This window comes from Magallana gigas, chromosome 7 (genome assembly GCF_963853765.1).
Source record: "Magallana gigas chromosome 7, xbMagGiga1.1, whole genome shotgun sequence".
NCBI lineage: Eukaryota > Metazoa > Mollusca > Bivalvia > Ostreida > Ostreidae > Magallana > Magallana gigas.
In genome coordinates this window covers 34,446,637-34,473,407 of record NC_088859.1, presented here as the reverse complement: position 1 = coordinate 34,473,407, position 26,771 = coordinate 34,446,637, and the positions used below count along the sequence as shown (strand labels likewise).

At 32.9% G+C, this 26,771-nt stretch overlaps 2 protein-coding genes across 4 annotated transcripts; one reads left to right on the top strand and one right to left on the bottom strand.

The window, feature by feature from the left end:
* The first annotated feature begins 486 nt into the window (after positions 1-486).
* LOC105341622 (uncharacterized) lies at positions 487-4,449 on the top strand. 2 transcript variants are annotated; one of them, XM_011448233.4, is made up of 4 exons: positions 487-646; positions 840-1,023; positions 2,057-2,221; positions 2,322-4,449. In XM_011448233.4, the coding sequence occupies exons 2-4, from the start codon at positions 852-854 to the stop codon at positions 3,329-3,331; spliced, it is 1,347 nt and encodes a 448-aa protein (XP_011446535.3). In that variant the 5' UTR covers positions 487-646; positions 840-851; the 3' UTR covers positions 3,332-4,449. The 2 variants fall into 2 exon arrangements, with proteins under 2 accessions (XP_011446535.3, XP_011446523.3); XM_011448221.4 differs by having other exon boundaries at positions 489-646; positions 813-1,023.
* On the bottom strand, positions 3,678-26,515 carry LOC109620367 (golgin subfamily A member 6-like protein 26). Of its 2 annotated transcripts, XM_066066532.1 has the most exons (13): positions 26,184-26,515; positions 18,337-18,535; positions 15,216-15,290; positions 14,448-14,642; positions 10,821-10,934; positions 8,942-9,076; positions 8,561-8,644; positions 7,768-7,911; positions 7,124-7,240; positions 6,700-6,801; positions 6,258-6,362; positions 5,902-5,947; positions 3,678-5,416 (listed from the first exon to the last, which is right to left on the bottom strand). In XM_066066532.1, the coding sequence occupies exons 1-13, from the start codon at positions 26,244-26,246 to the stop codon at positions 5,395-5,397; spliced, it is 1,401 nt and encodes a 466-aa protein (XP_065922604.1). In that variant the 5' UTR covers positions 26,247-26,515; the 3' UTR covers positions 3,678-5,394. The 2 variants fall into 2 exon arrangements, with proteins under 2 accessions (XP_065922604.1, XP_034313952.2); XM_034458061.2 differs by lacking the exons at positions 15,216-15,290; positions 18,337-18,535; positions 26,184-26,515 and adding an exon at positions 15,171-15,195.
* Positions 26,516-26,771: the final 256 nt, after the last annotated feature.

The following is a 26,771-nucleotide window of genomic DNA, read 5'->3' as shown; positions in this document are numbered from 1 at the left end:
TTACAGTTGCCGATAAATAACACACCAAACAAACAATACTTTTCCGATTTATTGTTTAACCTTTTTAGCAGTAAATTAATTTAAAGACTTATCAAAGGCGCTGAGTTATTTTTTTTCCCAAGTTCAAGGACAATTCAAGAATGTTATGCGCATATAATATTCACTCAGAGAAGGGAATTTCCCAAAATAAGGATAGATCGTTTGGCGTTCGATATTAAAAAAAGAATGTGTAATCCGTTTCTGGCTTAAAATATATTTCTAAAATAATTTTCTTGAATAATGATTAATCATTAATTTAAACATATTTATGTTGCGGAAGTTTTTTATTTGTTTATTTTTAAAAACACAATTTTTAAACGTACCTATAAAATTAAGTAAAAACGACCAAGTTTGTAGAAAGCTTGCAGAAATACATAAAGCAAATGAAGCGTTTTGTTAAATTTTGCGGAAAGCTCCGATACATATTATATAAATTAGCACCCACTTCACATTTGAAAAAGGTGATTCAGAGCACAGTCAAAGGGGAACTACTCTAAAAATATTATAAGAACTGGTGCATTGCGCAACTCTCAGTAGAGTTACTTCCCGTTCTCTGATGTTTACATTTTATGGAGAAATGTTGTGAAGGAAATTCACAATGAATAAGGTAATTTTCATAATAATCCAGCAATTACCCGTTATTATTACATAATATATTTCTGAATGCGACACCAATAATTGATTATCGAGTGCATACATAACGATGTGCTTACTCGGTTGCATAATGGATTAATCTGCATGTACTTATAGCGTTTTATGTATGGGACTTTTAGATTTAATTAATGAGACATTATCAACAGTGACAGTCAACAATGGGTGTTTCAACTTCAACCCTTAAGGGCTATATAGCCCATGGACATTCCTGTCCGGATGTAGTAAGATGTTACCCATCACAAACTCTAACTAAATTCCCAGGACACAAAGGCAAGAAACAAGGAGAACTGATTGAGATCCTGCGGATTCTACCAAAATACAGCGTGGAAAGTAAGTAAATGTCTGTAGCTGTCAAAAGCATAGTCCCGATAAAGCTATTGTTAAAGAATGTTTAACAAAAGAAGCTGCAGTTTATATGGCAGAGATGCGATATCTGTAATGAGATGGGAAAAATAATTACAAATCAGATTTAGCCTATCAAGAATAGGATTTGCACTCAGAACCCCAGAATCTCAATTGCTTTACCGAGTTCTGACTACTGTAGATTCGAACCTTATTTTACACAAGTACTTAATTTTGTGATTCAACTGTTTTGCATCAAACTGCAAGAATTATATAAAATCATGCACAGATGCCAAATTTTTATCAATAGTTTCATTTAGTTTACACCTGTCCTAAAAATAAAAGCGAGATTTTGAAATCTGTGAGATATGCATCTAACTATTTCACGCAGATATTAATTCATGGTATTTAATTAATATCTATAGTATCCAACAATTCTAACTGTCACATAATTTCATGTCCCCTTAAATGATCTTTGCCCTTGAATATCAACATCCCAGGTTCTTTCCCCTAGCAGGAGTTATAAACCTGTCATTTCCAGAGGTTGATCACAGAACATAATGAAATAGGACCCCCATTTGAACCAGAATCCTCCTAGTCTCTTGTTAGGTACTCTACCAACTGAGCGATCCGATGATGGTGATCATACCGGTCTGACTGTTTCACATATCAAATGTGCTTCGTGCATATCTCACAACTACTGGTAATTAATAGTTGTTAATAGGTCCCTGAATCAAGCTTCTCCCAAACCAGACTTGGTACAACTTTTTGACAGTATTTGTTTTAGTGCCGTTTTATTTTGAGCATTGGTATTAATTTTGTGATATATCGACTATTTGTAACCATTTTCAGTCTTCTAAGGGAAACATACAGCAGCCCAGATATGGCTGAAATGGGAGCAATTCTTAAACAATTTTGAAAAAGGATACAAAAATCTTTTGAGAATTTGAAAACTTTTTCTTTGATAATCATGGGCCATAGGCCTCTTTTTCATCTCACTAATGAAGTTTTTTACTGACAGATCCAACCATTGATGTCTGGTGGACATTTTGTCAGTTCTTTCCAAACAATGACAACATCATTATCTCTACATCCACACCCTTCCAGATTCTCCATGGAATCCAGTGGAAAAAAGTTTCTTCGTTACCTTGTGGAAAAGTTATGCAATACAATTTAGACAATGGAAGTAAGGGAACTTTGCATTTCATGTAGTTTTAATTTTGATTTTAAAAATGTACAGGTTTTCAACTTGGTTTACTGGATACATAATCTATTTATGTTCACAGAATCAGGTGTCATTCCTCAGGCAAGCTGTAAAGGATTCCCAAAACTCCAGATAAATCCAGACGGTAGAAAACTAACAACTTTGGATACATCCTCTATTCATGAACATTTAGTGGTGTACAATCCAGGTCATCCCATAATTCACAGGGCACGGGACTCACATTTTACACAGTACAGAGACTACGCTACTTCTGCAAATGGCCGATATCATGCAGTTGTTGCTAAAGCCTCAAGTAACGTCTATACGCTTTCCGTGTATGGATCAGAGACGGTACTAGTTCCTGATGCTGTGATGAAAATACCCGACCTGTACCCCGACATTAAACCACCACCCCTACCTTTCACAGACCGAGCAGACGTTAAGTGGTCTCCGGATAGCAGGCTTGTTGCTGTGGGATTCAGTAAAGGGGAATTGATTGTGGTCGACTGGAAAAAAGGTCAAGGAGTATGTTCTGTGTTTGAAGAAATACTTTCAGATTGTGACCTCCAGTCACCTTCGACCTATGACTTTGACCCTCGGTCTCAACACTGTGTTATGGCAGTTGCTGCTAATGATACAGTACTATACATAATCAACACTGAGAAGAAAAAGATGCTTTGCAGCTCAAGTGACCTCGGAAGCTGTGTGGATTGTCTCAAGTACTCATATGATTCCAACTGCATTGTCTCAGCACTCTTTAATCTGAAAATTAAAGTGTTAGATGCAGACGATTTAAACCTCCAGCTTGAGATTGATTTGACTGTAGTGTGCCCAGACTTTGAGGACATTTTGCTTAAGTTAGGATCCATTGCTCCCAATACAACTTGCCTCTCTTTGTCCTCCACAGGAGAGCAGGCTGCAATTGCCTGCTGGGACAGGAAAATCAGAGTAATGCAACTACTGAATGTGCTTAATTTACAGTCTTTGTGCAAATTTGCTATTCAGCGCTTTGTGCATCCATCAGACATTGAGAAACTCCCTTTGCCACACTTGTTAAAAGATTATCTTTATTCTTTTCCCTTCAATCCATAATTTAAGTTTTGTACCTTTCTCAACTAAGAAACATGACAATAATTGACACTTTAAACAGGACCCATCATTGGTTTTATCCATTGATGTCAGGAGTTACTGTACATGCATACTGTAATAGATTACCAGTACTCCCTGTTTTTTAATATGATTGAAACAAGCAAAGCACTATAAATTTCCATGCCAGTCTTCATTACTTTTTTGAAAGTTCACTTGATATATGTAGGAGTTGATATTTTATGTATTTTTCTGTTGAATAAAAGAATACTTCAAAGCAAGATTTCATTAATGGTAGTCATTAATTATAGAACAATGAAACTGCTCCGAAAAAAACCCAACAAATAACAAATCAAATCTTAATTTTTTTATTTTGTTTAAAAATCTTCATTCATAAAATACTTCAAGGTACAGCATAAATGTTTCAACAAGAGTAAAATTATCCTTTTTCATACATCAACAATTTGTCAAAAACATACAAACTTGAGATGAATGCGATCCCATGTTAATCATTGTTGTACACCAGTACATACCGGTATTCGATGGGAGGAATTTAGTTTTGGAATCTTTAATTTCAGAGGGTTTGGGTAGGAGCACTGTTTTGTAGACTTTTCACATGATTTCATGGGGATCATGGTTTTACAAAGAGTGAATTTTCTTGAATAGATAACTGTAAACAATTTGACAATATAAAGGGGGGATGTAGTTACAGTATACCTGTAAAACTGTAAACAGTATACCTGTAAAACTTACAGTAACACAACTAAGTTGTTATCATTAATGATAATGATTCATTGATGGTATTATCTTGCAATAAAGTTATACTTATTTCATAGAGAGATTCAATGGGCATCAACTAGTTTGATGATCTACCAATGATTGCCCTCCCACTCCTTGCATCTTTTATTGAAATGAAAGAAAAACACAATCTTGTCCAGAATGAATAAAGCAATTTACTGGTTCATTTAAAGATTAGAATGTGTCATAAAAAAGAACTTATTTGCACTTCTAGAAATTTTACACACTAAATAAAATTTGCACACTGAATAAAATTTGTTGGCCTCTGGCGAACATTTAATCTTGCATGCAATTTATTTTGCACAATTTCATTCACATTAGTTCTGGCCCCGTCATAAAAAATATATCAAAGCATAGAAATTTAGACAGCTCTATTTACTCTGCTAATACTATTATTTGAAGAAGAACTATTCTACAGCATTGTATGTGTAGTATCAAATATGATAGTGAAGTAATAACTTGAATATTTACATGTAATTGTTATTAATACAGTATTTTGTTCAGGAAGATCTTCATTAAACTTAAAATCAAACTGGATTAATAAAATAATCTTACGGTGCCAAATATTTTGTACATGCAATAAATTCTAAGTGGCAAAAAAGTCCACAATACTATCCCAAATATGAGACAGAGTAAGAAAATAATTGAAAAATGTTTTTGAATGCCCAGTATATGTGTAGAAGAATATATTCTGTAATATATTACATAACATGGTTAAAACAATCTAGAATCTTTAGAGAAAGTTTTCAAAAATGACTAAATCATTAACATGATCATGAACACAGTATCATTCTGCTAATTAATTAAGACGTAGAATTGCTGATACAAACCTCTATTAATGGAACAAACATCTAAGTACATAAATGTATAAAAAATAAACATTGCATTTTGCAATGAACAACACCAACAAAATCAACATCTTCTAAAATATCACAGTGCGTGCTGTATTTACGAAAGAGAAGACATTTATTTATAAAATTTATATCTTTGAATTACTGTAAAAGTGGTTATTTGCGCTTGTGGTTAGGTACAAGTTTTCTATCGTCAAATAAGTGTGGGTATTAAAATATGCATTTGCATTTTTTTCTACTCTAAAATTTGATTTTTTAGGGTTGTTTTACAAGGTTTTAAGCTTACCGCATAACTATAGATAAGCACTTTTACAGTAATAAAAATTTATGCTATGATTAAATAGTAGAGAGAAACTGTCCATTACTGCATAGAAAAAAATCTTTGTTGCCTTGTCATTAGGAGGTATCAGTCCTTGCATTCTATGGGCTGCAGCTATTACTCCTGTGTTAAAGAAAGATATTACAATACAGGCGGTATATATCCATAAAGAGGAAATCATGATTGAAAACTTATATCAGACCCCCCCCCCCTCCCCTTTAGAGACAAACAGAGGTGCAGAGGTGTATGTAGCCTAACACATATAGTACTGTAGTTTTGTCTTATTAAAAAATGTAATGCAACCAAAATTAAAATGAAAACCAAAGTTTTATTTAATGGCAATGAGCATTTACATAAATTATTATAATCTATACAAAACCCACTCACACATTTTTAGATAAAATTATTTACATGTGAATGTTTGAAAAATAGGGGGGGGGGGGGTGGCGGCGGCATATAATTTTGGTGATTTATACAGGTCAATAAAATATATATTATATACCAGTAAAATGAAAAGCAGACTATAAAAGATTGTTTCATAATTCTTGTCACGTGTTTATGACAACAAACTGTTATAAATATGTAAAAATCCTCTTAGTTCTGCTTACTTGTTATAGCTGATAGTTAATCTCTCTTCTAACTCATGAACTTTATCTAAAATACATAAATAGATATGTTTTCAAACATGTATTTAAAAAAAACAACACTTTAAATTGGTAATTGTAATAAAATTGTCATATAATATCTCAAATAATTTACAATATGGGATTTGATTTTGATCCAACTCAAATTTTCTAAGAAATTCCCTGCCAAGGCTAAGAGTACAAAAATCATTCAAACATACATTAAATCTTATTAACTTTGCTGCATTAATATTGTATTAAAAACCTGTGTATATTGCATAAGAAAAAAAAATAATGAGCAAGAAAAAATAAAATGCAGAAAGCACAATCAGTACTCTTACTTTTGTAGTAGTTTAAGGAAGCTTCCAACTGTGTGCACCTTTCCTCTGAATTCCAATTGGGAATATTATTTTGTGTTTCAAAGCTCTTTCTTAATTTCATGTTCTCTGAAAATAATACAAAAGTTTCCATTTACTGTACATTTGGCTACATGTGTTATGTGTAATATTCGGTAAAATCATTTACGAGTGTAAAGAGCGTACAGTAGTTACTCCCGTTAACTGCTATCGCAATTAAACACAAGGAATTAATACCTGTGCAAATTTGCAAGAAGCAGCCCTCCCAAATCTTAAATATCGCTTTTATTTTTCATACAGATGTAAACTAAATGAAACTTTAATGAAAATTGGCCATTTGCGATTTTATATTCTCATGATTTGATGCAAAATGGCTGGAACAAGGAATTAAGTACTCGTGTAAATTAAAGAATGTACTGTATCTTACCGTCATGCATTCTCTGTTGGTCCTCTAAATGGGCTGATCTTACTTCTGCCAATTCTTTAGCTAAATTCTCTGTATGTCTTTTATCCATTTCAGATTTCCGCTCTAAAATATTCAACAAAATATAAAATATCTTAAACATTAAAATCAATAACACATGTAGTGCATGCATAAAAGTTTTTTTTCCTTTGAAAACTTTTCATTGCTTTTTTTTGTATAATTTAGTACAATGTAAAGGTGTAAATGTAACTGCATTCAAATTTTTTAAAATTGTTAATTACAAGTACATGTACTTCATGTAAAGGTATGTATTTGAAAATTATAATATATACATGCATATTATAGTTTACCAAATTTGATAAAAACTTCTCAAATCTAAACAATAATTTGATGCAATATCATAGTTTGAAATCTACAAAATTGATACCGTAAAATTTTTCCATGTCTTCTTCCATTTTTTGCAGCTGTTTATTGTAACGAATTTCTACATCTTTAAGGGACAAAGGTGTCTCTTTTAACTTCTGTGTCAAGGCAATAATTTGTCCTGTGAAGGAAAAAAATCCAAAATGTTGTTGTTAATTACATTAATTTCAAGTAACATCATCTGATCTTGGTAACAGGGCACATTGATTAATTAAAGAGACTGAATCGATGGTCAAAATATTATATAACTATTAGATCGATCTACCTTAAAAATTTCGATATGAATTATTTCACCATAGACATTTCAAAAGTAAAGAAAGCCTTATAATCTTTTAATTTACTTAATATTTATTTTAAAAACTTTCCCTGTTAAAGAGATACATATAATGTAAAAGTGGCCATGACTTTCCAGCCCTCGTAAGTCATTTGGAAAAGAAGTTCATGCAACTGATATCAGGAAATTAAAACATGAAATTGCATGATACTTGTAACCTGAAATTGATATACTTCTAACATAAAAATATCCTCAAATTTTCACAATCTAACACAAACATTTTTAAAGTTTTTTTTTTGTTTGGCAGTTAAATGGGATAATTAACTACATGTTTGTTAATCACTGATATTAAGTCATCAAAATTCATCACTGACCATCCCTGTTCTCCAGCTGTTGTTGCATCTCCAAGATGATAGATTCCTTGTATTTCAGACACTCTTGCAAGACAAAAGCCTCTTGATTCTTTTGATCGAAAAGTTCCTTGTAGACGACAAAGCCTCCTAACTGGGCAGCTTCACCTGTTTTAAAAAGGCTGCATTATAATAACTCATCACATTTCTCTGATTATACAAACACGTGAACCAAAGTATACAGACAGACTGCAATGGTGTTGTTTTTTTTACGTGCATTTCATAAACTTCAAAGCTACTGTTACCAAAAGCTGCGTAAAATTTTAAAGATGTGACGGTCAGATCAGTTCTAATACCAGCACCAGGTAGCTCAGAAGTTAGAGCACCTGACTACATGTAAAGTTCGAGGTTCAGGGGGCACAGGTTCGAATCGCAGTCTGGTCTGTCATTACTTCTCCTCGCCCATTACAAGAAATCAAAATTAAATGTAAATTAGATAGCCTTTTGTACACTCGCTTAAAATTTTACATTTGCAATGCCACAATTTTCTTGCCATGACACAGCATATACCCTGCTTGCCATGCAGGTAAACATCAAAATTTCATGAACCTAAAATCTATTTTGGTGCCAAATGTAGATGTTGACTATAGATTTAAGATTTAATTCAATGGGTTTATTTTTCAGTTGAATGTATGGAAATTTTAATTTCTATTCAAAGTGCTGAAAGTTCCAAAAACTGCTGCAACCTATAAGTAACAGATATATTAAGTTGAAATTGACAAAATTCAGATACATGTATCTAAATTTTATTTCTCACTTGTCTTTCGGTGTAAATCTTTCTCCAGTTGTTTGACTGTTTTCTTCAGAGAGTCACAGATTGCTGCTGCTTTTGTTTTTTCATCTGAAAGGGAAATCAATCACATAAAATAATGAAAATCAATTTATTATAGAGACAAAAATTAGCTTTATAATTAACTGAAACTATTAACTCCCCTAAACATCTTGAAAAATTAAAAAAAAAAAATTCCAAAAAGTGTACATACTTGTGACACACACATAGATGAATCCAAACCTAAGGGGCATAATTTGATTTCCTTGCTTCCAAATTTACTTTCTCTCAAGTTAACGGTTTTTGACATTTTTGATAAAGGGAGACATGCTGTAACTATACTGTTACTAACAACTGAACAATTCTCACCTGAGACCATCTCAAGGTGTTTTATTTCAGCAGCTTGGTGCTGTAATTGTCCGTACAGCTCCTTTTCCCTCTGTTGACGTGTTACAACATCTGTCCGCAGGGTAGTTAACTCCCCTTGCAATCTCTGTATTTTTTCTGTTAAAAGTGATGATAAAAGCACTTTTAAGGTGGTATGGGACACTTCCATGTTGTGACATGATATTGTTTTTTGAAATAAACAATAAAATAAAGTGTAATTATATAAGTAGTTTCTTTCCAAAAATGGTCACCTAACTCCGTAGCGCAGTGGGTTGGAGGGTTTACTACCAACCTGTAAGTCATGAGTTCGAATCCTGCTGGGTGTTTTACAATTTTTTACCTTTTCAAATATTTTTAAAAGCTATTTTTTGGTTAAATATTGTAAAATTTGAAAATTCTAAACCAGTGAAAATTTTTTAATTATATAGTACTTTAATCCACATTACCGGTAATATCGACAGATGTCCCATACCACCTTAAATGCATTATTTTTTACATCTTGGTGTCAAATATTAAAACCACAGAAACAATATAAATGATACTGTATTCCTTCATTTAAAAATTTGAGATACATGTAGTGAAAAGCTGTCAATGTGACAGCAAACCGGGTTTTCTTTTATGTAAACTGTATCCATAATCCATGTCAACCCTTATCCAGTGAAATGGAGTACCCTACATGTATATGCAACATTTTGCCAAAAAATGACTAAGTTCAAAAGCTAGTATTTTTTTTATAAATTATCGGAAATCAAAATCCTAGCAATATGCACACCTCTGATATATGTACAATTGATCTGCAAAAGAACAACTTCCTATCTTGAGAACTGTAGGAGGAGTTATCCGTAGAAAGAGGGTACCCTATATGCAACATTTTGCCAAAAAATGACTAAGTTCAAAAGCTGGTATTTTTTCGATAAATTATCGGAAATCAAAATCCTAGCAATATGCACACCTCTGATATATGTACCATTGATCTGCAAAAGAACAACTTCCTATCTTGAGAACTGTAGGAGGAGTTATCCGTACAATGAGGGTACCCTATATGCAATATTTTGCCAAAAAATGACTAAGTTCAAAAGCTGGTATTTTTTCGATAAATTATCGGAAATCAAAATCCTAGCAATATGCACACTTCTGATATATGTACAATTGATCTGCAAAAGAACAACTTCCTATCTTGAGAACTGTAGGAGGAGTTATCCGTACAATGAGGGTACCCTATATGCAACATTTTGCCAAAAAATGACTAAGTTCAAAAGCTGGTATTTTTTCGATAAATTATCGGAAATCAAAATCCTAGCAATATGCACACCTCTGATATATGTACCATTGATCTGCAAAAGAACAACTTCCTATCTTGAGAACTGTAGGAGGATTATCCGTACAATGAGGGTACCCTATATGCAACATTTTGCCAAAAAATGACTAAGTTCAAAAGCTGGTTTTTTTTCGATAAATTATCGGAAATCAAAATCCTAGCAATATGCACACCTCTAATATATGTTCAATTGATCTGCAAAAGAACAACTTCCTATCTTGAGAACTGTAGGAGGAGTTATCCGTACAATGAGGGTTCCCTATATGCAATATTTTGCCAAAAAATGACTAAGTTCAAAAGCTGGTATTTTTTCGATAAATTATCGGAAATCAAAATCCTAGCAATATGCACACTTCTGATATATGTACAATTGATCTGCAAAAGAACAACTTCCTATCTTGAAAACTGTAGGAGGAGTTATCCGTACAATGAGGGTACCCTGTAGGCAGCCGCCCACCCGCCCGCCCGCCATTTTCACCATTTTAATAACCGGATTTTTCCGTTGGAAAACCCGGTTAAAAAAGATTTATCTCCCTTAATTACCTTCCAGTTGGTGCTTTTCTCCATTGAGTTTCGCCTCCAATTGTCGGAATTTCTCCATTTTTTCTGGCAAAGGTCTCAGCAGCTTTGCTTCCTCTTCCAGTTTTTTACACTGTTCTAAATAAATTGAAAAAATTTTTACTTAAGATTTTTAAAAGGCTGTATAATGCATTGAATAATGTTAATCAAGTGATAAAAATAATAAACTTATTAAATGGAGATAATTATGCATATATATTTGTTTTGTTAGATTAAGCATACTGTAGATTCCTAATTAAAATTGAGGAATAAAAATCCACGTAAAATCGCGAGAAGTACATCTTGCGAAGTTTAAAATCTCACTTTAACTTTTCAGACATATGTAAACTACATGAAACTATGATACTCGCAATTTTATGTTCTTGCAATTTAATGGAAAACGGTAAAATCGCGGAATTAAGTACTCGCATAAAATATGGAATCTACAGTATATATGACAGAAGATGTTTTAGGTGTATATGAAACATTAACTATCATAGGCAAATTGAAATATTATAATTGTTAAAATCATGTCTGTCTTAAAATATAACTTCATATTAATATTGTCTTCATGCGGTTATGCACTGTTAACTGTAGATGCTAATGAGGCTTTATATATCAAAATGATTAGCTTTTAATCAACATTTAAGGCAGGCAAAATATTTCCTCTTTTCCTTGGGTTCAATTTTTAAAAAACCATTTTATCTTTCATTCAAAAGTAAAAGTTTTTGTAATCTGAAATAAAATAATCACCCCTGAAAGAAGAGAGTGATTAATGACCATCAATATAAGAGTGAGCATGGCTAAAAATATACATCATGAACATGTATAATAAGTGTCTCCAATTCTGTGTATAAAACTTATCTTTTTGTTGCTAGAACTATGTAAAATATATTGATACTGATACACTGGAGTACATTATGTGGTGTAAAAATTGAACCTGAATTGATCTGTTAATGAAGAACATTAGAGAGAGAAGTTCAATGGTTAAAATGTTAAAAATAACTTGACAAAAAGAAAGATAAGGCAGTTATTAAGTATTATCAATTCCTTTTTTAATCATATATGTTACACAAATTTTCCAATTGGCAATGCGTCAGCTTCCATTTGACAGCTGTGCCAAGTACATGTACCGGTATATACAATATCAACCTCCTTACGGTAATTGTATCAACAAGTCACTGATTGGTTGATGGCGCGGATAAAGCAATGAATAACTTGCAACATTGTTCTATTTTTATAATTATGATGTATGCAGTCAATTATTTAATACAGGTATATATCTGTACAGACAATTTAGAGTTGCACAGTTTTATCTTATCAAAACATTTTGGTGATGTATTGTTACCAATGCCCTTATATACCAATATTGCATGTTTAAAGTATTTTAAATTATATGTCACAATCATTGAGAGAGAGAGAGAGAGAGAGAGAGAGAGAGAGTAGTTCTTCAGAGGAATGTACATGTATATGAATATTACTAAATACTTTTTTTTCTTTTTTAGCCTAATTTTTTTGTCTTTTATTAGACATGAAACTCGTATAAGTCCAAGCAACCAATCAGTAATACACAGACTCAAGAAATTAAAAAGTTTGCTTTCAGGAGGCAGGTAATCTTTTTGCTTGGTGCAATTGTCAAAATTGAAAGTGATATAAATGAAAAATTCACACCAAAAAGAAATTGATAACAATATTATTTATTAATAATTCTATTAAGAAATTGAAGTAAAACCATCAATTTCAGCTGATCACTCCAGTAGCAGTTTAATTCAAATTCTATAACAAAAGAAAAATAAACAAAACAAAAATTCAACAAAATGATTGGAATTTGTCAATAATGATACATGTTTATAAATATAGTTTAAATACAATTAATTACTGGTATGTATTGCATTTTCTGCCAGAATTTGGACAGCCTGAAATATTCTTAATTATAGTTAGTATTTAGTTTTAATATTTAGTACTACACTAGTTTAGGTTCAACATTGCCAAAGATTAATGTGTATGATTCAAGCTCGCATGATATTCATTATTGATATTGCAAGCACAAAGCAGTTCAAATGTTAATACAAAATATCACAAGAATAGAATTCCTGGGTCCCCCGCCGGTCAAGCAGTATACTATTATCGAGTCTATCGACCAAGGCTGATTTTCAACTTGACCAAGGTATTAGTGGTATAAACATTTGGTATAAATTTAATGAAAATCAGTCAAAATTTGTAGGCATGAGAGCGCTTACAAGGTCAATTTTTTGATAAAACGGAGTCATTATTGTGGTCAAAGTCCCATAACTCCAACAAAAAGTATCGACCAATGCTGATTTTCGAACTTGACCAAGGTATTAGTGGTATAAACATTTGGTATAAATTTGATAAAAATCCGTCAAAATTTGTAGGCATGAGAGCGCTTACAAGGTCAATTTTTGGAAAAAACGGAGTCATGATTGTGGTCAAAGTCCCATAACTCCAACAAAAAGTATCGACCAATGCTGATTTTCGAACTTCACCAAGGTATTAGTAATATAAATATTTGGTATAAATTTGTTGAAAATCCGTCAAAGTTTGTAGGCATGAGAGCGCTTACAAGGTCAATTTTTGGATAAAACGGAGTCATGATTGTGGTCAAAGTCCCATAACTCCAACAAAAAAGTATCGACCAATGCTGATTTTCGAACTTGACCAAGGTATTAGTAGTATAAACATTTGGTATAAATTGAATGAAAATCTGTCAAAATTTGTAGGCATGAGAGCGCTTACAAGGTCAATTTTTGGATAAAACGGAGTCATTATTGTGATCATAGTCCCATAACTCCAACAAAAAGTATCGACCAATGCTGATTTTCGAACTCGACCAAGGTATTAGTGGTATTAACATTTGGTATAAATTTAATGAAAATCCGTCAAAATTTGTAGGCATGAGAGCGCTTACAAGGTCAATTTTTGGATAAAACGGAGTCATCATTGTGGTCAAAGTCCCATAACTCCAACAAAAAGTATCGACCAATGCTGATTTTCGAACTTGATCAAGATAATAGTGATATAAACATTTGGTATAAATTTAATGAAAATCCGTCAAAATTTGTAGGCATGAGAGCGCTTACAAGGTCAATTTTTGGAAAAAACGGAGTCATGATTGTGGTCAAAGTCCCATAACTCCAACAAAAAGTATCGACCAATGCTGATTTTCGAACTTGATCAAGATAATAGTGATATAAACATTTGGTATAAATTTAATGAAAATCCGTCAAAATTTGTAGGCATGAGAGCGCTTACAAGGTCAATTTTTGGAAAAAACGGAGTCATGATTGTGGTCAAAGTCCCATAACTCCAACAAAAAGTATCGACCAATGCTGATTTTCGAACTTGATCAAGATAATAGTGATATAAACATTTGGTATAAATTTAATGAAAATCCGTCAAAATTTGTAGGCATGAGAGCGCTTACAAAAAAGTGTGACGGACGGACGCACGGACACACGGACGCACAGACCCACGGACACACGGACCCACGGACACACGGACGGACGCCCGGCATTTCTATGTCCCCGCACCGCGTTGCGGCGGGGGACAAAAAGTGGTTCATGGTGACAATATTACATGTGGACAACTCACCTCGGTAAAACTCAATTTGCCTATCCCTCTGTGGCAGCTCTTTTTCCTTGAAAATTTGTAGAACTTTGTCCTTTTCTGCAATTAATTTCTCCACCATATCCTTCAGATCCCTGTCTTTCTGGGGTAGGAGAACACACAGAACCTCTGCCATCTTCTGGTCAATGGGTTGGCTGACTCTATTACCATTACCACCATCTAATGGAACAAAAATCTTTTTTACAAGTCAAATTGAATAGATGCTTATAGAGAATTTAACTGAAAACTGAAGAAATCAGTGTAATTAAAAATCAAATAAAACTAGGTTAATCATGCTGTCCATCCTTTTGGTAGGGCAACAAAAAAAGAGTGCAAAATGGCACTTGTGTCTTTTTTTTTTTTTTATTGGTGTATCAGAATGCAAGAACACATATTGTTATATACTTTCATGTTAAATACTGAAATCTGATTGGTTTAGATGCAGTTCATACCGTAATCTGTTCTATTACCCTCAGCGTTAGCAACGCACTTAGCAACGGGTAACATTACGAATCGTTACATGCGCGAAAATCATGCGCGTACGGTTCGCCTTAGAATTCACGTTATTCCTATCTAAAAGCAGTGATGTTTTCTTTAAAATTAAGACATTCAGTATAACAAAATAAATAGTGCCTGTTTTGGAGGATAACAGTTGAAATTGACACCCCTCGGCATTATTCATATACTGTTACAGAAGATGTCACTTACCGGTACTATTACTCATCTCCAACACATACTGTGGATTTCACTTACCCGTATTATTACTCATCTCCAACACATATCTGGCTCCAACCTCAGCAGTACTGACTGCCTTCTCTTTAATAGTTTCTGTCAAAAACCAAATTAAAAAAATGAAGTCAATTTATACTTGATAAACATATTTTGCAAGCAAAGACAAGTTATGGTGACAATTAAACAAGAGGCGAATTGGCCTTAACGGTCACCTGAGTAGCATTTAATTAACCCATATACAAACTTGTTGAGGAGTCTCATATCTGCATTAAATTAATTAGGTTTCATTCTGGAGTAGAAAAATTATAAATTTGTAATGACGACCACCTCCCTGCCTGAAATCTTCCAAAAAGAACTATGAAACCTATAATTTTGGCGAAAAACTTATAGATCTGGTCTACAAAATCATGAATTCTGTTTTCTTTTCAGGTGTGTGGGAGTAAAGAAGATAATTTTTTAACATTACTGTGGAATCATTAGATTTTGTGGTGGCTCAATTTTCGTGTAATTCGTGGGTACTTCTTATCCACGAATTAACATCCTCCACGAATTAATAAATTAAAGTAATAAAGTCATGTTTCGTTTTGTAGATATAAGAGAATACATGAAATTACGTCCTCACGAACCTGTAAAATTCTAGCAATCCACGAAAATTGACCCCCACGAAAATGAATGATTCCACAGTATAATGCATTAACACCTATACATCCATTTTGGCCCTGCCCTATAGACAAAACCTATACTCCAGGGGACATGAAAATTAAATTTTCAGTAGATGACTTCCTGGTAAACATAATTATAAGTCAGTTTTTAATACAGATGTGTGAGAATAGAGAAGAACAGTTTTAAACATTATATGCATTAACACTATATTGCCATTTTGCCCCCTACCTCATGTCCTGAACCCCTGACCCAGGGTCCATGAATTTCACAATTTAGGTAGAGGAGTTAGTGGACATCATAACCATTTATTCAGTTTTTTGCCCACATGTGTGGGAGAAGAGAATAAGATTTAAAACATTTTTACACTATGGCCATATTGGCCCCACCCTAGAGCCTGAACCCCTAACAAAGGGGTCAAGAATTTTATAATTTTGGTAGAGGGATTCATGGACATTATAATCAGGCATTTAGTTTTTAACAAATATATATGGAAGTAGAGAAGAAGATTTTCTAAGATTTAATACATTATTACTATATGGCCATATTGGCCCCACCCTAAAACCTGAACCCCTGACCCAGGGGTCATGAATGTCACAATTTTGGTAGAGGGCCTCATGGACATCATAATCATGCATTTAGTTTTTAACAAATATATATGGGAGTAGAGAAGAAGATTTTCTAAGATTTAATACATTTTTACTATATGGCCATATCGGCCCCACCCTAGAGCCAGAACCCCTGACTCAGGGGCCATGAATTTCACAATTTTGGTAGAGGGCTTCATGGACATCATAACTATGCAACCAGTTTTTTTCTCACATGTAAGGGAGTAGAAAAGAAGATTTTTGAAAATTTGGCTTTTTGGGGGGCATATTTGGCAATTTATATTCCTCTTACCATAGATATGCCTCACACCAAAAATGGTAACAATCAGCCTTGTAGTTTTTAAGAAGAAGTTAAAAATGTAAATTGTTCACGCACGACGACGGACGAAAACGGATAGCAATATGTCACCTGAGTTTACTCAGGTGACCTAAAAACTTTAACAAGAGGCACGTGTGTCGTAACACTCACTTTCAAATTAACGTACAAAACCGAGCTAATTTTCTTGGGAAAGGACATAAGGTAAAAAATTATTAAATTCTTTACAAAATTCTTAAGCACATTATTATCTTTTTAAAACAAGAGGCCCATGGGCCACATCGCTCACCTGAGCAACAATGGACAAAATAAATCAGTTTTTTGGAGCCATATACAAAATATCTAAACAATGTCATATCAAAGATCCTACAGTAAAACACGCTTATAACGAAGTCCCAGGGACGGACAATTTAACTTCGTTATAAGCGTAATTCGTTATATCCGTCAAGTTTACAACATGAAATAGAGTCTTGGGGAATGAAATTCACTTCGCTGTAAGCGTCAATTCATTATAAGCGCGTTCGCTATAACCGTGTTTTACTGTATATAGAAAAATTCCCCTGAATATTCGTATGTTTATTATTGAGCCCCTTTGTAACAGGATGATTTTACGGTCATATTACGTATTGAGCATTGCAGTTATCGAGAAGATCTTAAACAACTGTTTATATATCGATTATAAACCTACATCAAACTTTGAACCCCTTGTGAGGCCAAAGGCTAAATAATTTTAAAGAACAAGCAATATGTCAAAATGCTTGCATATAAGTAAAACCATATAATATCATTATAATAACATGTGATTTTTTGTGAATAATTCAAATGATTTCCTTTGTAAAATTGGACCCCAAATCCACCCCCACCCTCATGTGGCCCAACCCTACTCCAAAAGATTATGATTTTGATAAATTCTAATCTACACCATCCATCACAACTGACTTAAGTTACCACTTTTCTAGACAAATTGTGTTATAGAAGATTATTTTTAAAGATTTCTCCCCAATATATTCCTATGTAAAAATTTGACCCCCCCCCCCTTTATGACCCCATCCCTACCCCCGGGATCATGATTTGAGCAAACTTAAATCTAACCTATCTGAAGATGCTTCTACACAAATTAGAGCTTTTCTGACTGTCCAGTTTCAGATTTTTAAACATTACCTTTGTATATAATATTACTATGTAAATTTTGACCACCCCCCTTCAATTGTTTCCCAACCCTCCCCCAGCTTTCCTGGCCATATGGTTCTTGAGAAGAAGAAGAAGAGAAGAAGATTTTTGAAAATTTCTCAAAAATATCAATAATTCCTAATTATCTCCCCTTGGAAAAGGGTGTGACCCTTACTTTTCACAGCTTTGAATCCTCTTTGTCTAAGGGTACTTTGTGCCAAGTTTGGTTGAAATTAGCCCAGTGGTTCTGGAGAAGATGTTGAAAATGTGAAAAGTTTACGGACAGACAGAAACGGACAAAATATGATCAGAAAAGCTCTAGTAAGCAAATAAAAAGGAACTATTTTTGAGTGACTGATTTTTCAATACCGTAAAACAACATACTTACTCAGCAATTCATCAAACTGGTGATCTCTGACCTCTTGGTGATTTCTCAAAGACTTTTTGCAAATAGGACAATCTTTCCTTCTTTCAAACCAGCTCTGTATACAGTGTGCACAATAACGGTGTCCACAAACAGTTGTAGAAGTTCCATGTAATAAATTGGTGCATATTGAACAACCGAAAAAAGATTTGATCTCTGAGAGCTGAAAAATAAAAGGTATTCTGTTGTATAAAAAATAAATTCATTTATTAATAACTAAACTCATACATTAACATCAATCTGACCATCATAAAACCTATTTCTGTATGCTAGTATGATGTAGATTTCTTATTTTACGCAAGTACTTACTTCTGCGATCTCACTGTTTTTCATCAAATCACATAAATATTAAATTGCAAATGCCAAATTTTTATAATTATTTATTCAAATTTACATGTGTCTGAAAAATAAAAACAAGAATTTAAAAACCGCATGATTTGATTTTCACAATTTTGCGCGGAAATTATTTCCTCGCTTTTAATTAGGAATTTAAAGTAGTACCAAATATATGTTTGGATAAGTTTCATCCAAAAACACAATGTTACGGTAGTTATAAAATAAACATTCATTTACCAGTTTTTAATCTCAACTGAGCCAAAGACCCAAGTAAGCGTTAGGATCAAAACTTATTTATCATTTCCATTTGTTGTTAGTATTGTCATTATATTTTAACATTTACATCTTCTATAGAACCATGCACCAGACCAATTTCAACCAAACTAAGTACAAGGTATCTTTGGTTGATTGGCTTTCTCTCTAAATGAAGTATTTTGGAGTAAAACAAGCATTCTGAGAGTATTGCATGAGCAATACATGTCCCCTACCGGTTTGTAGATTTTTGTGAAAACAATGCACTGTTATTCAGAATATCATTTTTTACCGTCTTCTGTAGCCTACCCCGAATCAAGCGACCAACCCGGTAACGAGCCCGATTGTAATTATACAAAAAACCCTGTCGATTAAATTTACAACACAATGCTTGACACTATCTTACAGAACTTATTTTTTTGTTTGAAACAATAAATGGAATGGTCCAAGTAATGCATGATATTATTACTGACTATATACTTTCCTCGTTTATTCAATACACACCGAACCCGGTAACGAACCCGAACATTAAAAAATTGGAATATAAAAAATTAATTTTCTCAAAAATATGTCAACCAGACGCTACAAAAGTGTAAACTTGATCTGTAGTTTGACAGTTTGAAGCTGTTCAGCAAATTTCATGTTATTCCTCAAACGCATAAACAAAAAAAGGGTGTAAAACTGAAGTGGGACAGACAGATAGACGGACGGACGGACAGACGGACGGACTGATGGATGCAGAGGAAAGCTATAGTCCCCTCAGGTGAAAACCAGTAGGGGACTAAAAAGATTTAAATTACCTATAGAGAAATTTTAATATTATAAACTAAGCAGTAATTAATAAAGATTGCATTAAGGTCTATGGAGACAAGCACATTTTTAAAAATAAAAATTTAAATACAAAAATCTTAGTACACACACACATGTACTAAGAATATTAAAAAATGCTTTGGTTGAAAGATGTAATTTTATCGTAAAGAATACAAAAACTATAATTGTAAATAAATTTTATACCAACTATAGACTTTTTTAGAATAATTTTTTTATTGATTAAAAGCAAAGGGGGCAACTCTTCAAAAAAAATAAATAAAAATAAAAGGTCGTTTATTAGGACACATTCCGCTCTTACAATGTCCAAGTATACTGAGTATTAAGCCTATACATATCTGTTATGCATCCAGATTCATTTATCGGTAATATTGGGCAATTATGGATCGGATACCTTAAATACACAAAATAATTTCATAAAGGGGCATAACTCAACAAAAAACCATCATGCACATTCAAAACTTCCTGCAAAAATGCTCATCAGTTTATATTCTATACTAAGAATAAAGAAAAAATATAACTTTGTTTAAAAGGACAAAAACTCCTAGAAAAATGATGACATCACTTTTTGATGATTTTTTATTAAACTAAACATACCTGTCAAAGAAGTACAAGTCTGACTGATAAAAGGGAAAAAACCTAAGGTTTCTTTGTTGATACTCATATCTCATGTTTTTACCCGGAGAATTTAAAGTAAAAACAAACATTGTAGGGTGTTCAAAATGGGAAATGTTTACATCTTTTCTAAGATCCCTTCGGAAGTACTTGGGACACCTAACACAATTTTTAGCTCATCTGAGCTGAAAGCTCAAGTGAGCTATTCTGATCACATTTTGTCCGTCGTCCGTCTGTCTGTCCGTCCGTCCATTTGTAAACTTCTTCTCTAAAACCGCTTATCCACTTTCAACCAAATTTGGCACAAAGCATCCTTATGGGAGGGCGAATATAAATTGCAGAAATAAAAGTCCAATCTGTATTCAAAGTGGAGAAAACCTTGAAACTGTAGAAAAAGGGGGGTGCATCTTTAAAAATCTTCAAGAACTACTGAGTCCAATCCAACGTAGTTTTGCATAAATTATCCTTATGGGAAGGAAAATATAAATTGCAAAAATTAAGGGCTAATTCTGTTTCAAATATTAGTTATTACGAAAATAATAATAAAGGAAAGGCGTGTTTCAGCTTCGGGTTCGGCATCCAGTAAAATGGGTAGACAAGACTTGGCCTGGGCAAAACAAAAGGTTGGCAGTTATTAATCTGCCAATCTCATTAAACTTTCAGGATATTTGATGGACCAGTATATTTGTATTCGCTGTAAAAATTGCTGCAAAATAATGCGTATTTGGAATTGACAATTGCCGATCTGCCCCAGCTTTTATTTTGCCACGGCCCGGGTTTGCATACCCATTTTACCAAGACTTGTATCCATACTTCTAAAACGAGGTTCTTTGTTTAAAGCAGCCATGACATTATACGAAAAAGGATCGATCTGACTATGATGAATTTCCTTGTTATGCAACAGTTCACGTATGAAGGGAAATTTTTGAAACATGCAAAATATATTGGTGCCGATTTTGTAAAGTAAATTGAGGCTAAATATTTCAATGTGTTGACAGTTTTCACACATGACGTTGGTGTTAGCTTGTTCTGATTTTCGATTCATTTTCATTATTTATGCTTTGTAACCTGGGAACTATTGTCTGTATTTCGTGATTTTTACGTATCAAACAAACAGAGACTTCGGTATATCAAACAGTTAACTGTTTACCTGTGCAAATTAAGCAAAATCTGATGTATCAAAAAAGTACTGAAATACAATTCATTCTATCGGTAATTCGGCATTATCTTTTGCGTAATGGTAGATTAATGCAATAGGTTTTGTTGAGATGCTCGGCATTTTCTCGAGTTTATTCAGTTTAAATAGAGTTTGATATTGCTGACGGAAATATGTATGTATATACATGTATATATATGATTCATTTCGAAAATATAAATTTTGTTCTTTGTTTGTTATAGTGCATGTTTCTTGGTTTAATTGTTTACAATTTCTATTTACTAACCATATTTGAGTGTTAAGCTTTGAATTATAAGCATTAAGATACAGAGATTTGCTCACAATTCTATGTTTGTACACAGATCTTAAAAACTAAAGATTAAAAAAGTAAGAAATTTGTCAATATTTATTAAGAAAATTTTCGAAGTCTGTTCTTCCAGAAACCAACTTTAACAACTTATTGTATTGTACACTTAACCTTTTTTCGTCATTATTACTCCTACTAACTGTACATGTGATCCTTGACTGTGTTTGTGTACATTTGTATAAACTGATTTTGAACCTCAAATACCAGTGAATAAAAGAATTGAAAATCTTGGGCCATTCTTTTTTTTCATTTTAAATGCTGAATAGGAAATACCAAGTTAAAAATCTTAAGCTGAATGTCATAAACTCATGTGAACAAAATATGACTCAAACCTAGGCGAACTGTGAACTCTGTATCTTGCTCATAATTCTACGATTGATGCTGAAATTTTGGTTGAACATTAGAAATTCTATATGAATTTGAGTATGTTAACTACTTGTACAAACAAAATAAAAATTGATATTCTGTATATACCTACTCTCTGGGGCCACCTCTTTATACAATAAATAATGTGAAATCTACATCAATTTTGATAGTTTTTCAGACATGAGTAAATAAAAACGACGTCTTTAAAACAGTTTCCATGTTTCTGACACATTTCTGTTGCGGGGATAAAGTAATTATCGCTATTCCTAAGAAAATATCACAGCGGAAAATTATCCTGGTTTATACGCATGGTAAATAACAGTCATTTAATTATAATGGAGAAGACAAATTAAATTTTTGAATGTTTTTAATTTGAGGAATTGAGCACATTGAGGTACAATTTTCTTCTTCACATCTATACATGTAGGATTTTTAAAATAAAATACAATAACTATTATATATTTTTTTTTAAATACAATAACAAGTAAGTAGTTGATGAAAAAAATGTACGTATATGCTCTCATATATTTTGATCGCTTTACAAAGTAGGGGGGGGGGGGGGGGGGGGGGGCAGAACGAAAATATAGGGAATTGGAAGTTAACAACTTTACAGTGTACCCCTACCAAATGTTTAGTTTTATATCTTGCGAAAGATTTTCTTATTCTGGTAAAAAGTAGTATTTCAATCATGAAGGTACAATGTCAAAGATTACCTGTATGCGAAAATAAGTGTAAAATTCGAATACTTGACAATATTTATTTTTTGTTATTCTAACGAGGGACCATATGGCACAATATCTTTTGAACGCGCATTGTTGCTCAGGTGAGCGATTTGGCCCCATGGGCCTCTTGTATAATTCATCATCTGGCCCAGGGGTACCTTGCAATGCAAAATCTCTGTAAAATTTCTACCTCTGGCTGTGTATTGAATCCTGAAGCTGCATGTAGAGGGGGCATTTCAAAATTGAACATATAATCTAAATTTTTTTAATTCTATAGTGTATGGATCGATGTAATTTGGGTGCAAAGATATTTATGATTATCGACATGTTACGCAAAAAGTGGTAGAAGCTGAAACTTGGGACAGAGTATAGTAAAACATAATAAAAACATATTAAGGTTAATTCCTTATAAATGGTATGTAGATGTAAGTTAATTGTTCAAATCATAAAATAAAATATTTTTGGCACAAATAGAAGCTTTTTATCCCATAAATATTACCAACAAAACTATTCAACTGATTAAAAAAAATATAAGAAAATTCAACCACACTTTTAAATTATTTAACACCAATAAGAAAATCCTATGCAAGATATAAAAATAAGCATTTGGTAGGGGTACACTGTTAACTTCCAATTCCCTATAATTTCGTTCCCCCCCCCCCCCCCCCCCCACACTTTATAAATGATCAAAATATATGAGGGCATATAAGGTACATTTTCTACCTCAACTACTTACTAGTTATTGTATTTTCTAAAAAAAAAAATATTATAATAGGTATTGTTTTTTATATAAAAAATTACTATAGATGTGAAAAAAGAAAATTGTACCTCAATGCGCTCAATTCGTCAAATTAAAAACATTCAAAAAAAATTTGTCTTCCCCATTATAATCAAACGACTGTTGTTTACCTTGCATAAACTCGTGTGACTTATATAACCTTACACACACTTGATTGATGAATACACTGGAATGAAAAATGTAGTTACATGACATGTTAAAGAGCTATAAAAATCAATGTATTGACAGGCATATCACTCTATTTTACTAAGGCCCACCCATTATTTTCATCTTTATTCAAAAATAAGAATTGGCTACAAACCAGAATAATTTTTCTGCTGTAATATTTTCTTAGGAATAGCAATAATGCCTTTATCCTCGTAACAGAAATGTGTCAGACTATGGAAACTGTTTTAAGGGTGTCGTTTTTATTTACTCGTGTCTGAAAAACTATCAAAGTTGATGTATGTATAGATTCCGTATTATTCATTGTATAAAGAGGGGCCCCTAGATAGTAGTTACAGCATACCATCTTTTAATTTTTTTTGTACAAGTATTTAATGTTTATGAGACATTTCTAATGTTCAACCAAAATTTCAGCGTCAATCGTAGAATTACCGGTATAAGCAAGATACAGAGCTCACAGTTCGCCTAGGTTTGAGTCATATTTTGTTCACATGAGTTTATTACATTCAGCTTAAGATTTTCAACTTGGTATTTCCTATTCAGCATTTAAAATGGAAACAAAAAAAATGGCCTAAGATCTGTGTACAAACATAGAATTGTGAACAAAACTCTGTATCTTGCTTATAATTCAAAGCTTAACACTCAAATATGGTTAGTAAATAGAAATTGTAAACAATTAAACATAAGAAACATGCACTATAACAAAAAAAGAGCACAATTTATTTTCAAAATGAATCATATATATACCTACATAGTTCCGTCAGCGATATTAAACTTTATTTAAACTGAATAAACTCGAGAAAATGCTGAGCATCTCAACAAATCACATTGCATTAATCAACCATTACGCAAAAGATCATACCAAATTTCCGATAGAATAAATTGTACTTAAGTACTTTGTTAATACATCAGATTTTGCTAAATGTGAGCAGGTAAACAGTCAACTGTCTGATTTACCGAAGTCTCTGTTTGATTTGATACGTAAAAATTACAAAATACAGGCGATAGTTCCCACGTTACAAAGCATTAATAATGAAAACGAAACTAACATCAAAACAAGCTAATACCACTGTCATATGTGTGAAAACTGTCAACGCATTGAAGTATTTAACCTCAATTTACTCCAATGAATCTTGCATGCGAACTGTTGCACAACAAACAAATTCATCTTTGTCAGATCGACTCGTTTATCATATGTCATGGCTGTTTTAAACAAAGTACCTCGTTTTAGAAGTGTGGAATTAAACATGAATTATTAAGTTTCTTCTTAAATAAGTCCACAAACCCTAGAAATGTCGACCCGGGTTTGCCTACCCATTTTACCCACTTGCAAATCCACAATCGTCAATAAATTCCAATAAACATTCTTGTCTTTCAATATTTACAGCGAATACAAATACATGGTCTGTAACATATCCTAAAAATTTCAATGACATTGGTTAATTATTATCGACGAAAATTGAAAAATCTCGATCTGCCCGTGCTTTTATTTTGTCCCGGCCTGGGTTTGCCATTTTACCAAAACTTGTATGGAATATCAAACGTGAAGCTATAAACTTATTGAAACCACGCCTTTCCTTTATTTATTATTTTCGTAATAACTCAGATTTGAAACAGAATTAGCCTATAATTCTTGCAATTTATGTTTCTCAGTCCATAAGGATTATTTATGCTATATTACGTTGAATTTGACTTAGTAGTTCTTGAGAAGAAGATTCTTAAAAATGCATCCCCCTTTTTCTACAATTTTGAGGTTTTTTCCGCTGAATAAAGGTCAGTCTTTCATTTTTGCCTTCCCATACTATGCTTTGAGCCAAATTTGATTGAAATCAGCCAAGCTGTTTTAGAGAATAAGTTCAAAAGGTAAGGTTTACAGATGGACGGACAAACAGACGAACGACAGACAAAATGTGATAAGAATAGCTCACTTGAGCTTTCGGCTCAGGTGAGCTAAAAAAAGTTTCAAATTGACCCATACTTTCTTTATGATAAAGTGGACAGACATAATCTTAATGTAGAATATGAAAAGACCAAAAGACCATGTCTGTACATGTATCCAAAGAAAATATGTTTTATCTTGACATAGATAACACGTTAAATCTTATATAACGTTATAGTAGACCTAATATAGCTGTAACGTTAACGTACGTACGTTTTTCATTAGGTCTACAAAATTGGTTCTGCCTACAAAATTTTTTAACATACCTTGATCGTTTTTTCATCAAAAACTATGTCTTCGGACTCTGATGTAGATCGTCTTGTGGCCATTGTATCCCTTTTTCTGAACGAATACACCAGACGTTCGTTTACAGCGACGGCCTATTTGATACACTATCTACGTTGAAAACGAAAGTAGAGGATCCATCGGGTTTTCTGAAATGAAAAATTCCTTCAACGAAATCATATCGAAAATAAAAACTGTTCAAGCATTACCCTTTCACTTATGCTTTTTGATATTCAGAGCTTCAATTGTGTGACACATGTGCATTAACCGAATCAACAATTATAATGATGTTTAGGGTGACATATCTCTGTCCCTACTTTAAGAGAACGCGACAGAGATTACGCGATAAATGCGCTAACGTTAGTCTTGGAGTACATGTACTTGCCCATAATAAGTGTTGTTATGATTGAATAAGGAAGTAAATATTTTACGTTCGTTTGAGAACATAAATGAATGTAAAATGTTTGAGTGTGTATGTGGATCTAAAGGGGTGGAAAGCTCTAACTAAATACCTTCTTGGCATAAGGAAGAATTAGAATTCATTTAATTTTACTTCAATAGAATTTTAA

Excerpts from the sequence above, each read along its gene's own strand:
- LOC105341622 (XM_011448233.4), top strand. The coding sequence starts at position 852 with ATGGGTGTTTCAACTTCAACCCTTAAGGGCTATATAGCCCATGGACAT. Across the intron at positions 1,024-2,056 it reads ACCAAAATACAGCGTGGAAA|ATCCAACCATTGATGTCTGG; the intron begins GTAAGTAAATGT and ends TTTTACTGACAG. Across the intron at positions 2,222-2,321 it reads ATACAATTTAGACAATGGAA|AATCAGGTGTCATTCCTCAG; the intron begins GTAAGGGAACTT and ends TTATGTTCACAG.
- LOC109620367 (XM_066066532.1), bottom strand. The coding sequence starts at position 26,246 with ATGGCCACAAGACGATCTACATCAGAGTCCGAAGACATAGTTTTTGAT. Across the intron at positions 15,291-18,336 it reads CCAGTTTGATGAATTGCTGA|AAACTATTAAAGAGAAGGCA; the intron begins GTAAGTATGTTG and ends GGTTTTTGACAG. Across the intron at positions 7,912-8,560 it reads AGATTTACACCGAAAGACAA|GTGAAGCTGCCCAGTTAGGA; the intron begins GTGAGAAATAAA and ends TTTTTAAAACAG.